The sequence below is a fragment of the Diorhabda sublineata genome, chromosome 3 (assembly GCF_026230105.1).
Source record: "Diorhabda sublineata isolate icDioSubl1.1 chromosome 3, icDioSubl1.1, whole genome shotgun sequence".
Taxonomy (NCBI): domain Eukaryota; kingdom Metazoa; phylum Arthropoda; class Insecta; order Coleoptera; family Chrysomelidae; genus Diorhabda; species Diorhabda sublineata.
The window spans coordinates 3,565,821-3,578,990 of record NC_079476.1 but is presented as its reverse complement, the minus strand read 5'-3'; the positions used below and the strand labels follow the sequence as shown (position 1 = coordinate 3,578,990).

At 31.8% G+C, this 13,170-nt stretch overlaps 2 protein-coding genes across 4 annotated transcripts in view; one reads left to right on the top strand and one right to left on the bottom strand.

The window, feature by feature from the left end:
* The window catches only part of LOC130442167 (uncharacterized oxidoreductase YjmC-like), a 50,976-nt gene that overhangs the window by 23,433 nt on the left and 14,373 nt on the right, over positions 1-13,170 (bottom strand). The window lies entirely within an intron of this gene.
* LOC130442164 (probable beta-hexosaminidase fdl) overlaps positions 1,238-13,170 on the top strand; it is a 156,553-nt gene continuing 144,620 nt past the window's right edge. The window contains exon 1 of one of the 2 annotated variants that reach the window (XM_056776251.1): positions 1,238-1,371. In XM_056776251.1, coding sequence (XP_056632229.1) covers positions 1,348-1,371 — 24 coding nt within the window. In that variant the 5' untranslated portion in view covers positions 1,238-1,347. Of the gene's footprint in view, positions 1,372-5,389; positions 5,583-13,170 lie in introns of those variants that run through there. The other variant, XM_056776252.1, reaches the window with a different exon arrangement.

Below are 13,170 nucleotides of genomic sequence, written 5' to 3'. Positions count from 1 at the left end.
CCAGTAATGATGAGTTCTAGGAAATTTAAAGCACCACATGACAGCATGCGTGCCAAAAAATTGTTTGATCTCTTCTAGAGTAATTTTTGGTTTTATCTCTCCTCCAGTTTGCTGTAAATGATATCTAGATGTCAGTACTGCTCCAACTTCGAAAAAATGTCATTTAAATATTTGTTGTAGTAACCTCAAGGACTCAAACCTTCGGCTACATTGTCATTTGTGAAATTTTTTGGCAAGTCTTTTCACCCAAATTGAATTTTAATCCATTTCAAATCTGATTTACTGATATTCGACGGACCTTGCTTTTCATCGATGCTACTTTCTTCAGATTCTTCTCCGTCAGAGTTTTCATAAACAACTGCTGGAGGTTCAAAAATATTGTCATCCTCATCATTGTCGACTTCAAAATCGGATCTAATTTCGTCCAGCAGATCGTAGATTTTATCTGCATCTGGAGAAAGCTCATCCAAGATGATATGTTGCTTAGTTCCTGTAATGAAAATATACCAGCGTTAGGTACTTTCGTTTTTTTCCATTTTGTATATGTTAACTCCTGGACATTACAAATATGACACTCATTCCAAACAACAACATTAAAACCTAACCTCAGAGAATTTTTAGCATTTTTATTGTAAAATCTTCAGTACTATGCCTATTTTAAATAATTACGCATGCAAAACTTCATTTAATAACATTCTTACGACTTTTTGTCATTGTAAGACTCAAACATTGAGAAGAGAACGAAATTCGCTACTACGAACTTCAATCACAAGACAAAAACGCCGCCAAATATAAACTTTTCGTTTCAACCAGTTAAAATCGGTGTAGCACAGATCTGTCGGAAATAAACAGAGTAAAAGCAATTATGAGCGTAAGCGCTATGTTTTTGAGCAGGATTGAGAAGATAGGAAGACTTCAATCGATACTGATATGAAGTTAACTGGTACGTGAACTTGAAAAGAATATTTCATTATAGAGACAATCAACGATTAAGCTGCAGCTTTCACGCTAGAAAAATATTCATTTATATTTAATTAGAAATAACTGTGATAAAAAATATCCCATTAAATAATGTCAAATAGTATTTTCGTTTATAAGAACTGAAATCTAAGGATATTCTCCTTTTAAACGTGACAACAGTGGCTAGAAGAGAGCAAGCGTTACCGACATTGATCTTTCTTTTCAAGATGGTCATGACCTACCCACATATGCCTAGTTTTACGAATGATTTTCTAACCTCAGTTATTTTGCGGAATCCTTTGTTGTTATTAAATATTATCCTGTTATGTTTCTTCAAGAATTTATTGAAAAGTCGTTTTAGTTACTAGTTCGATAGGAACACTACCAATGTCATCGCTTTGGATACTTCGGGTAAGCCGAATTATGCCGATCACAAGTAAATATTTACTTACATGAATGAGCTTTCAAAATTTTGAATTGAGTTGATTAATATTTATACAAATTATCGACGAAGAGATGTATGGTTATGTTTAAAAGTTAGTTTACTATCTATAGTAAACCGATCTGCATTTGCAGAATCTCACGTTTGTCAATCCCACTTCGGAACCTGTTTCTGAAATAATCTCAGGTATTTAAAAACAAAATATTTTAATTTTGAATTCATATTTTTGTACAAGACAATTGAAAGTAGTAGGCAACATTTATTCGAATTCAACAATTTTATAAACATATGGTACAATAATACAGTTAATCAATCTTTCCCGTTTATTCGAAGCAGGCAGGGCCGGATTAAGATTTATAAGGCCCGGGGCTAAAATAATGACGAGGCCCCCTTAAGGAATTCGAAAACCCAGAAAAATTCACAAAATAATATCAATACGTTAGATTTGTGGTATCAATACATCAAAAAATACAGAATGATTTCCAAATGATGGGGCCCTCTTGGACCTGGGGCCCGGGGCTATAGCCCCCCCAAGCCCCTAGCTTAATCCGGCCCTAGAAGCAGGCCCAAAAATTACGTGCCTATATTAGTCATGCAAAATCACACTGAATAGATAGACTATAGTTTTTTGTTTATAGCTCTTTCGTAAAACCCATAAGGCTATCCTATATGTCGGACCTTTGTCGTCAAATCTTGTTGTGGGATTTGCTAATTTACTCAAAATGTGTTGTGAGTAGAACGCTCCACTCAAAACAGTAGACAAAAGTTTGAAAAAAGTAAGTTTTTATTTCTCCTTATCAAATAATCACTTGCTGAATCACTACCTTCTCTTTGAATACCACAACTTGGTTATTTAGATACGGATGGTATACTATATATCATAAATGTGCAGACGACAACTTGGTTATCGAAATTGAATGTAAATGTAGTGGTAGTATAAACAGTGTGTTCAGTATGAATATCACCAACGGTTCCAAAACATTTCAACTTAAACTAATAACTTTCCTTAAAATGAGATTGAAATATATGATACAACAATTATAAAACATTTAGGAGTACACTTAGATCCTAATCTCAAATGATATTATCATATAAATTATGTTTAAAATAATAAAAATTGTCGATGAGTGCGACAAGTTGAAACTTGCAAGTACCGGCTGATTTATTTACATTATTTCTTGCGGGTTTATGATTGAAGTTCCGTCCCAGTGAGATGCAATAATGTGCTGTGATTTATACTTTTTTGGACTAAGACATCTGTTTGTAAAATTCATATACGAATTTTTTTCTTGCAAATTCACACTTGTAAATTTTAAAATAAGTAAAACCAAGGAACTATAGGCTGAAGGTTGTGCATTAATCGCAAGTCTTCATAGTCTAGGCAAAAGTTATCGTACCATTGCCGCCGAATTAAAAATATCTCCAGGTACCGTAGACGTGAACAAATTTACATCCACCAGGAGCTTTGCCACAAAAGCTCAAGATATACATATTGTATTGATCAGTAAACTTGATCGACGACTCACGGGTCCAGAGATAGTAGCTGAGATCAATGAATCTAAGGATCTGCTTGGAGAAGTTGCAATGGGCTACAGAACATAAAAATCAGACTCATGAAGAGTAGGAGGATGTTAGTTTCATGTGTAATTCCGACTGTAAAACACGGTGAAGGCTCGGTGATGTTTTGAGAATATTTTGGAGGAAGAGCGACTGGATTCCTAGTAAAAATTGGAAGGATTTTGAAAGCTATGAAAAAATATTAAAGGTATGTACTGGCCAGCGTCTAATCGGCAGAAAATAAATCTTCTAGCGTCACAACGATCCCAGGCATGAAGAATGAAGAATGTACTGAAAGCAATGATTTTGCCGTTACAGTCGCTCGACATAAGCCTGATTGAGTTGTTGTTGGACAAATAGGACAGGGAAGTCAGAAAGCAGTGTTCTACTTCGACTTCACATCAAGGAATATTCTAAAAAACTTATGGAACCAAACAGATGACGATTATTGGTCAAAATGGTTACCGGTTACATACTTAGAAGTAAAAGGAGTGTTTTTTTAATGAGATTTATCACAACCAATCGTATTGATTTTCTTCATCCCGTAGACGGTTTATAAAAAGAATTTGTGACTAATACTGGTAAAACATTACAGATTATCTTTTATATAGTCTCCTAAGCTGGTAGATCTTCTATTTTTCTCCCCTCTTTCTCATTCCATGCAGTATAGTTGTATGTCAATATCTCGTTTTTCCTTCAAAGGTTGTTTTCTCTCAACCGGAAAGCACCTTTTTCAGGCTACCCCTTTTATGAACGATTTTATAGGCTAAAGGCTTAGGACTCCTTCTATGACAGATCATGAGAGGCCTTATGATTACTATATACCTCCAATATATCATTTTTGGTTTTAGTCCTCATTTTCCACCTACGGATGTAGAAAGTTATAATGTCTTTTTTCATTCTATTCTCTTCATTCCGTTTCCATGACTGTTTGGAGTTTAGTATGATACGTATTCAGATTCATTTGATAGGCAAAGTACTTGTCCATTTACATTTGGTACCGCGAACTTACCTTGTATTTTCTTGTGTACAAAATTAAATCCTTTTAGATCTGAATCCCAGTCTGTTATTTTCCACCCACAAGGTGATATCTTCCAATACATTTTCGTGGTGTCGCTAATTGTTTGTGGGTGCTTATCTGAAATTAAAACATCTACATCACTTTTGCTTCGATTCTTCTTCCTTCTAGTGTTCCTACAATCTTATTAATCACTATTGACCATAATAAAAAGGCTGATCACTCCTCTTTATGGTGTTTTCTTTTGGTAGTTCTAGCGCTAATACTGTGTAATCCTATTCTCGAATTATTTTGCTTTTCTCGCACCTTTTTGCCAGAATGGTTCAGTCTCTTCATCAGTTTTCAATCTCTCCATTCTATATGCCACCATTTTAAGTAGATTCCTTCTCTGAATATAGATCATCATGTTTTTAGATTCTGTCTTGACACACAAAGTTCGCTTGGTAAACAATCACCACCAATCTGTGTGGAATTTAGAGTTTGTTAAATCTAGTTTGTTTTTTGAACTCGTATAAGATATTACTGTTTATGTCAAACTTCATAGAGTTCTACAGAATTGAACTAGGTACACTATAGCAAGAAAGTGAATAAGTTCTTGAATACTGAACACTCTGTTTACACTATCGCTACACCAACACTCACAATACACTGTCTGACGCGCGTTCTGTAAACTGTTTACCCTCGTTCTCTGAAGATGATAATTTGGTTTTGGTTATCGAAACGCGCGTCAGACAGTGAATTGTGAGTGTTGGTATAGTGGTAGTATGAATATCACCAACGGTTCCAGAAATTCCAACCAAAGTTCTTGACTCGTAACTGAAAGATAGCCAAGCTAGATGGACAAATATTTTTCTTTTTTATTTTTTGAAACCATAAACTTTTAATCTGTTGTATGTTGCATAAAAAATGGCTTCTAATTTTTTTGGTATCATTGTTAATATCTTCTAAAATCTTTTTTCATATTCTGATTTTTGAAATAATTTGTTTACGATAGAAGTGAGCGTAGGACTTTAAGTAAAAACATATAATATGATATTGTGAAATCTGAACAATGACGAACATCTGGTTCTATAATATATGCATATATATATGTAAAACGGTGATAATTATATTAATTCTTGTGGTTAAAATTGCTTACATCATTTTTTCTATCTTTAGAAATATGTTTACTAAATTAGCGGTATCAGAAATGAGTTATTGTTGTGGCCTATTATTCCATTTTTAATTTCCCGTTAAAATACTTCAAATATAGACTTACAATAAGGTAGGATGATTTACATTAAATATTCAACATTCATACATCCAATAATAAGATTAGAGGATTAAGTTGGCGTCGTAATAGTAAAATCAAAACCATAAAAACTCACTAAAAGACCGGCTAGTCGTGAAATCAAGCGTTGCCCGACAAGGTTGATGCCCAGCTCAGCCATTTCTTTTTTCTAAAGTTGTTTACCTGCTCTCAGGTGTGCAAGAAGAATACTAAGATGGTAGTATACACGGTAGTGCCAAGTTCTCAAGACATGCCACCGAAGAAGTGCCGGTTTGTGACGTGAAATTTTGTGTTAAGTGTTAATCAAATAATCTATACTGGTATTGGTTTTCATTGTAAGTAAAAATTACTTGTTTTATATATTCGAATCAATTTACGGACGGTTTGTTTATAATTTTTAACTACTAATTCTGCGTTTATTGACTTAATATGCTGCTTTGAGGGAGGTAGTTAGTTCCAAGAAATTCACAGAAGTTATATTAGAAAATTCTGTAGTGATTTTGAAATTACTCGACAATTTAGTTGAGAGTACAAAGATGTTTTAGATTGATAAGTTATTTTAATAATTATTGAAATAAAATATACATTTTGAACTGATAAAAACCCACAACATTTTTCAAAAGCTGGGGGAACCCATAGTAGTTTCATATACCCTTTAGTTTTGAAGTGTTTTCCAATTTTTTTATGCGTAGAATAGATTTTTCGAGGGTGCCGAGCCCAAATCTACTCAAGTGATTTGTTATAAGCAATTTAATTGTTTATAAAGCTATAACTCTTAAATAAAGAGCGATATGAAAAAAAGTTTGCAGTAAAAAAGTTTGGTCTTAAAAAGATCTATAAAAAAGATCTTCACAGTTTTTTGCAATAAATCGATATTTAAAAAGTTATCGTCAAAATAATGCAAAATTGATGTTTTTTCATATTTTATTAGTTTTTACTTGGTTCTTACATGAGTAGAAAGATTTAAAGCAGCAAACTTTAAAATTTAAGCTTCAAAATAAGATATAGTAGACCCCTTAAACATCATCTGTTAAAAAGTTAATAAAGTTTGGATGTACAATTTTTCATGAAAAAAAAACCGTATTTTGTTTATAAGTGTTTTAAGGGTATATTAATTTGGAAAAAACGAGATGCACCTCATAGTAGCTTCAAGTGCTTATCAATACGAACATTTTGACCACGTCAAATTATGTTTTCGATCCTTAGTTGTAAAGTTATTTACGTTTTAAACTGCGTGATCAGATACAAAAGTGGGCGCCTGCAATTGCTTATTTACAGTAATTTAATTAGAGTTCATTCATTGCACATCACAAATATCTATTTTTTAATTTATAACAATAACAATCTAAATCTAAATTTAATAATTTTAATCGTTTGTTGTATCAGAATTAACGTTGCGAGTATTTTTTTAGAAAAATAATGAAATATGTATTTCAATTCAGAGCTTGGTATCTCCACATTTTTATTAAATATATTAACTTCCTTTTTGGTCAAAACCTAACATTTTCAATTATTACGTATATATGTGACGCTCAAAGACCGAAAACGGCCACATCGCGTTCTGTATGCCTTACGTTTGCTACAACGCATTGTGGCCGTTCTGATATTGACAGAACCCGAATGAAATTATTTTAGACTAGCTCTTACCCGCGGCTTCAATCGCATCGAATCCATTAAATAAGTGTCAGAAATCATTATAATAGACAAGAACGAACTCTGTAGCTATATTAGAACCTGAAATATAGATCTTTGAATGTAGAAAAATTGCTAAAAACCTACAAAAATCCATAACTCCACATTGAATGTCCGCGCCTAGCTCCTCTCCAACTCAACCGATTTAAGTGTTCAAAAACTCAAAAGAAAGAAGGTATTTCAGCAAGTGTTCTTAAATAAAAACGAACTCTGTAGCTATATTAGAACCTGAGATATAGATCTTTGAATGTAGAAAAATTGCCAAAAACCTACAAAAATCCATAACTCCACATTGAATGTCCGCGCCTAGCTCCTCTCCAACTCAACCGATTTAAGTGTTCAACAACTCAAAAGAAAGAAGGTGTTTCAGCAAGTGTTCTTAAACTAAAACGAATGAACCCTGTAGCTATATTAGAACCTGAGATATAGATCTTTGAATGTAGAAAAATTGCCAAAAACCTACAAAAATCCATAACTCCACATTGAATGTCCGCGCCTAGCTCCTCTCCAACTCAACCGATTTAAGTGTTCAAAAACTCAAAAGAAAGAAGGTATTTCAGCAAGTGTTCTTAAATAAAAACGAACTCTGTAGCTATATTAGAACCTGAGATATAGATCTTTGAATGTAGAAAAATTGCTAAAAACCTACAAAAATCCATAACTCCACATTGAATGTCCACGCCTAGCTCCTCTCCAACTCAACCGATTTAAGTGTTCAAAAACTCAAAAGAAAGAAGGTATTTCATCGAGTGTTCTTAAACCAAAACGAAGTCTCTATCTTGAATAGAACCTGAGATATTGAGGATAGAACGTGTGTATGTGAAAAACTCCCTTAAGTAATGTACAGGGGGAAATCGCATTTGAGTATAACTTGAGAATGGTGAAAATTAGATGAAATCCGATGGTTGATGTCTGATCTGAGCATCAATACCTTTCATTGAAAAAAAAAACTTAAGCAAATCTGTTGGGTAGAACGCCTGAACGGACTCGGAATAGAAATTATCAATTTTTTTAATATATAAGATTTAGAAGACGTCTGCTCACGTTATATAATGCTACTTATTAATAATCATTTAGTAACAAAATATTACAATAATAATTATTTGAATAAATGTTTGATGACAACGTTTTTATATATGTTTTATGTCCATATAGTCAATAGTTAATATAACTAACCTAACCTAGCATAAAATTCAATCAAATTCAAAATGCCACAATAATTCCTAAGCAAAAAACAAATAGGTGGATATTCAGCGAAGATTGATTTTAGTGATATACTTTTTTACATTAAAACTACTGTTAATAATCCATAGTTTGTAGTCAATAGTTAATGTAAATTTTTAAAAGTCAATTAATGTAAAAAAGTATATTACTAAAATCAATCTTCGCTGCATATTCAACTTTTTGTTTTGGCCTAAGGAATTGTTGTGGAATTTTGAATTTGATTGAACTATATGTTAGGTTAGTTATTTATATATATTTTTCAAGGAAAAATTAGACTATTACGGTAGGCATGACTAGAAGAAAAATGGGGGGTACAGCATTTTTCCCATGTTTTGAGACCTCTTGAACACGATTACAAAACGCCCGAAATCATTTTGATCGTTTTAATTGTTGAACTGGACCGCCTCCTATTTAATGAATAATACGAGTATGATCGTTGCTAGGGTGATTTTTTTTACTTCCCATTTTCGAAATTTCTTGTCATTATGACAATTTTTTCATTGTTGTCAATTGGAATTGAACAAGAGGGTTCGAGACCACCGGGTCTATTGAAATTATGAATTTTCATTCGAGAGAGAGAGTTAACTTGTGAAATGAAAAGTTATTGAGGAATAGCAAATTGTCCATATAAAGAAATAAGATTGAGAATTGATATAATTTCCAAGAAATTTATTTTATGTAAAGATTTGTTTGTGTATTAGTTAAATTCTTCATTTGACGAAAAATTCGACTTTCGTGATGGAGCTCTGCTGCTCACGGCTTTTTTTATACATATATTCATTCAAATAATGAGTGTTGTACTACTTTGTTATCAAATTATTATGAATAACAGTATCATATTACGTGAGCTAACGTCTTCCAAATCTTAAATAATTTCATTCGGGTTCTGGCTATATCAGAACAGACACAACGCGTTTCGGCAAACGGAAGCTGCACAGGGCGTGTTGTGGCTGTTTTAAACGGCAACTGGCCCTTTTCGGTCTTTGGGCTTACTATATATATGTGTTAGCAATACTTTTTTATATGTAGGACTATATGGAATTGCCATCAATGTCCAATTCTATCAAATACCACATTTCAAGAGTTTTCTGTACTACTTACGAGTAAATTAACATTTTAAAATGACAACGTAATAAATTAAACCCATAAGATTTTGGATTTGAGATAGATGAAACTATTTTATACCAAAAAAAGTAGCTTCGCAGCTCATGAATTGCCACTGAATTGTAATTTTATGAAATGTAAACAGTATAAATTACAAGATGTATTTTAACGGGTAGTTCTGTGAAAGTCAGTACTTCTGAAACCAAAACGGGTAGCTCTGAAATTCAACTAATTTTATATTCGAAAGAAAAATAATACTAGAACGTATATATTCTGTAAACTACCATCTTTATTACACTACAGTACTTGAAAACTATAATATATTATTCGCATATTTGAATATAATTAATAATATAAATATTTTCTAACATTCAATCATGACTTAGTTACTTACAGTACAGTACAGACACCAAATCAACACAATAATAAAAAATTATCTTTTTTTTTTAGTTTTCGGTTAAGGGCCGCGTAGTAAACTTTTCTTAAAATATACCCTGACCAATTACCGTGCCTGTCTTTTTGTAAAAAAAAGATAACATTTGTAAAAACGATTATGATACGAAAATAGATTGAACATACTGGTACTAAAATGTTTGTCGTAATTTTCGTCGAAATAAGTTTTAAAAATATTTTTGGGATCATAAAGAACTTCAAATAAATTACTGTAAAGAAGTAATCGCGGCACTGCATAACTTTACAACTAAGAGTCGAAAACATAATTGGAAGTGGTCAAAATGTAAAGTTACTATAAAGGGAATTTCATTTTTTTTAAATTTATATACCCTTAAAACACATATAAACAAATTACGGTGTTTTTTTCATAAAAATTTGTACGTTTAAATGTATTCTGTAACTTTTTAACAGATGATATTTTAAATCTCATTTTGAAGCTCAAGCTTTAACGTTTAAAATGAGCTGCTTTAAATCTTTCTACGTCATGTAAGAACCATGTAAAGACATGAGAAAAAACAAGAATTTTGCATTATTTTGACGATAACTTTTTAAATATTGATTTTTTGCAAAAAACTGTAAAGATCTTTTTTATAGATCTTTTTAAAACCAAACTTTTTTACTGGAAACTTTTTTTCATATCGCTCGTTGTTTAAGAGTTATAGCTTTATAAACAATTAAATTGCTTATAACAAATCACTCGACTAGATTTGGGCTCGGCACCCTCGAAAAAACGATTCTACGCATCAAAAAACAAACTTCCCCAAGCTGCCGCACTATAAGTACTCTGAATAATAAGTTCCAAGAATCACTTAGTTTGGTTTATAGTCTATTAAACTAGAAATTAAATAATTCAACTACATTATCAGTAATTAAAAGCATTTGAATTCAAGTGCTATCAGCGGAGGGATTCTAATTGAAAACCTTGACGGAAAAAAGTAACTAAAAGTGTGCTTCGAAATATTTAATTAAATTCTGGAATCATTTTTACATAGTGTTACATAAATAAAGATCTACAGATATGCTTTTTTTATTCGTTTCATATGAAAAAAGAGAAAAAATTATTTCAATTGCCAAAAATATTAACAAAGTTTTGGCTTGTATCCTTTTTGCCTGTTCAGTATAAGAAAGGGTTATACTAGTTACGACGGATTAGTTATAAAACAAAATAATGAAAAAGTAATTTATATATCAAGGCACTGAAGTCGTACTTTTTGGTCCGAGACTGGAGATTAGTTGCTGATGCTTTCGAAATCGCCCATATTCAAAAAAAAAATTCAAAAATATTTCGAATTGAGGCAAGCAGAAAAGGATATGAGTCCGTTGTCTAGTTACACAGTTGAATAATATGATTATTTTTTATAAAACTGACATGCAAATATTATTTCTTTTCATTTATCTATATTAATGGTGAGAGAACAGTTTGGATTATCCATAATGTTAAAAAGTTGTTAGCTAGTTGATGTTTAATTCACTGCTGTCGAATATGGAGCGGATGGCAGGTCAGTTACTTCAGTACCTAGGCACTAAAAAGTAATTTCACTGACGATTTCTAGTGATCAATAGACATTAATGCTTCTCTTTACTGCCGATTTCCAAACAATCTTTCAATAATGGGGAAAGCAGTAAAGGAAAAAATTTAAATAGCTGTTAAAAAATTTGAAAACCTCTATACTATATCAAGCTTTCGGACGACTTTGTATCCTTTTTTAGAGCTGTAATAAATACCAAAGAAACTTGTACTTGACACATTGTAAGACGAAACTCATGACGTAAAATTTCACTGGAAAACACTAAAAAATTGATGTGAGCTTCTAGGCATCAATATTAAAACCGAATTTTGGTTTAAGTATAAAACAATTTTTTGGAAGAAATTTCAAACTAATATTATTTATTCGATTTTGAATGAATTTGGAAACTCCTTCAATGTGAGTATTCAGAAATTAATGTACGCAGTGGGAGTTTAATATTGTTTTTATCAATTTTTAGGGCGCAAACAAAATTTTTTAACTTTAATAAAGTATTTTTTGTCAGAGTCTTTACTAACCTATTATTTTACATCTTAAAAGATAAGAAAAACAATTTCTCATCAAACTCCCACTCCGTACAATAATTTTGAAATAAATATAATATATAAGTTTTTAAATAGATTCAAAATAAGTTGTCAACAAATCGGAGGTAATGAATAATATTAGTTTTTGAAAAATTCCTGAAAAAGAAAATATGTTTCATACTTAAATCAAAATTCTGTTCTAACTTGAAGGCTCATAACAAATTTTTAATTATGTGTTTTCCTTATAAATTTTTTAGGCATGAGTTTTGTCTTACAATCTCAAGTACTAGTTATGACATTTCAGTAAATCACTATTATTTGAACCAGTTTTTTTGGTATTTATTACAGCCTTGACAATGGATGCAGACTCGTTGAAAACCTTGGTAAAGTATAGAAGAATTCACATTTTTTTAAAAACCTGACTGCGATGACAACTTTTCCTAGGATTGAAAGATTGTTTTTTAAATAAATATAATTTTTTCCTTTTAATGATATGTATACAAGCTTTCGAATAACTACGTATTCGTAATTAGAGAATTAATTAAACCATTATTGCGGTAGAGTACATTTTTTATAAAATAATAATACCCTGATGATGGATACATATTCATTCGAAAGCTTGTTAAAAAGGAGTACAGTTTGGTGTGTTTTATTGCCACAGTCTCACAATAACAACAGTAAACAAAACAATCTTGTATATTAAAAAAAATTGATTATTTCCATTCCGAGTCCGTTCAGGCGTTCTACCCAACCAATTTGCTTAATTTTTTTTTCAATGAAAGGTATTGATGTACAGATCAGCCATGGACCATCGCATTTCATATAATTTTCACTATTTTCAAGTTATACTCAAATGCGATTTCCCCCTGTACATTACTTATGGGAGTTTTTCACATACACACGTTCTATCCTCAATATCTCAGGTTCTATTCAAGATAGAGACTTCGTTTTGGTTTAAGAACACTCGCTGAAACACCGTCTTTCTTTTGAGTTTTTGAACACTTAAATCGGTTGAGTTGAAGAGGAGCTAGGCGCGGATATTCAATGTGGAGTTATGGATTTTTGTAGGATTTTTGCAATTTTTCTATATTCAAAGATCTATATTTCAGGTTCTAATATAGCTACAGAGATCGTTTTGATTTGATAACACTCGCTGAAACATTTTCGTTCTTTTGAGTTTTTGAACACTTAAATCGGTTGAGTTCGAGAGGAGCTAGGCGCGGACATTCAATGTGGAGTTATGGATTTTTGTAGGTTTTTGGCAATTTTTCTACATTCAAAGATCTATATCTCAGGTTCCAATATAGCTACAGAGTTCGTTCTTTTCTATTATAATTATTTCTGATACTTATTTAATGGATTCGATGCGAGCGAAGCCGCGGGTAAAAGCTAGTCGTTAT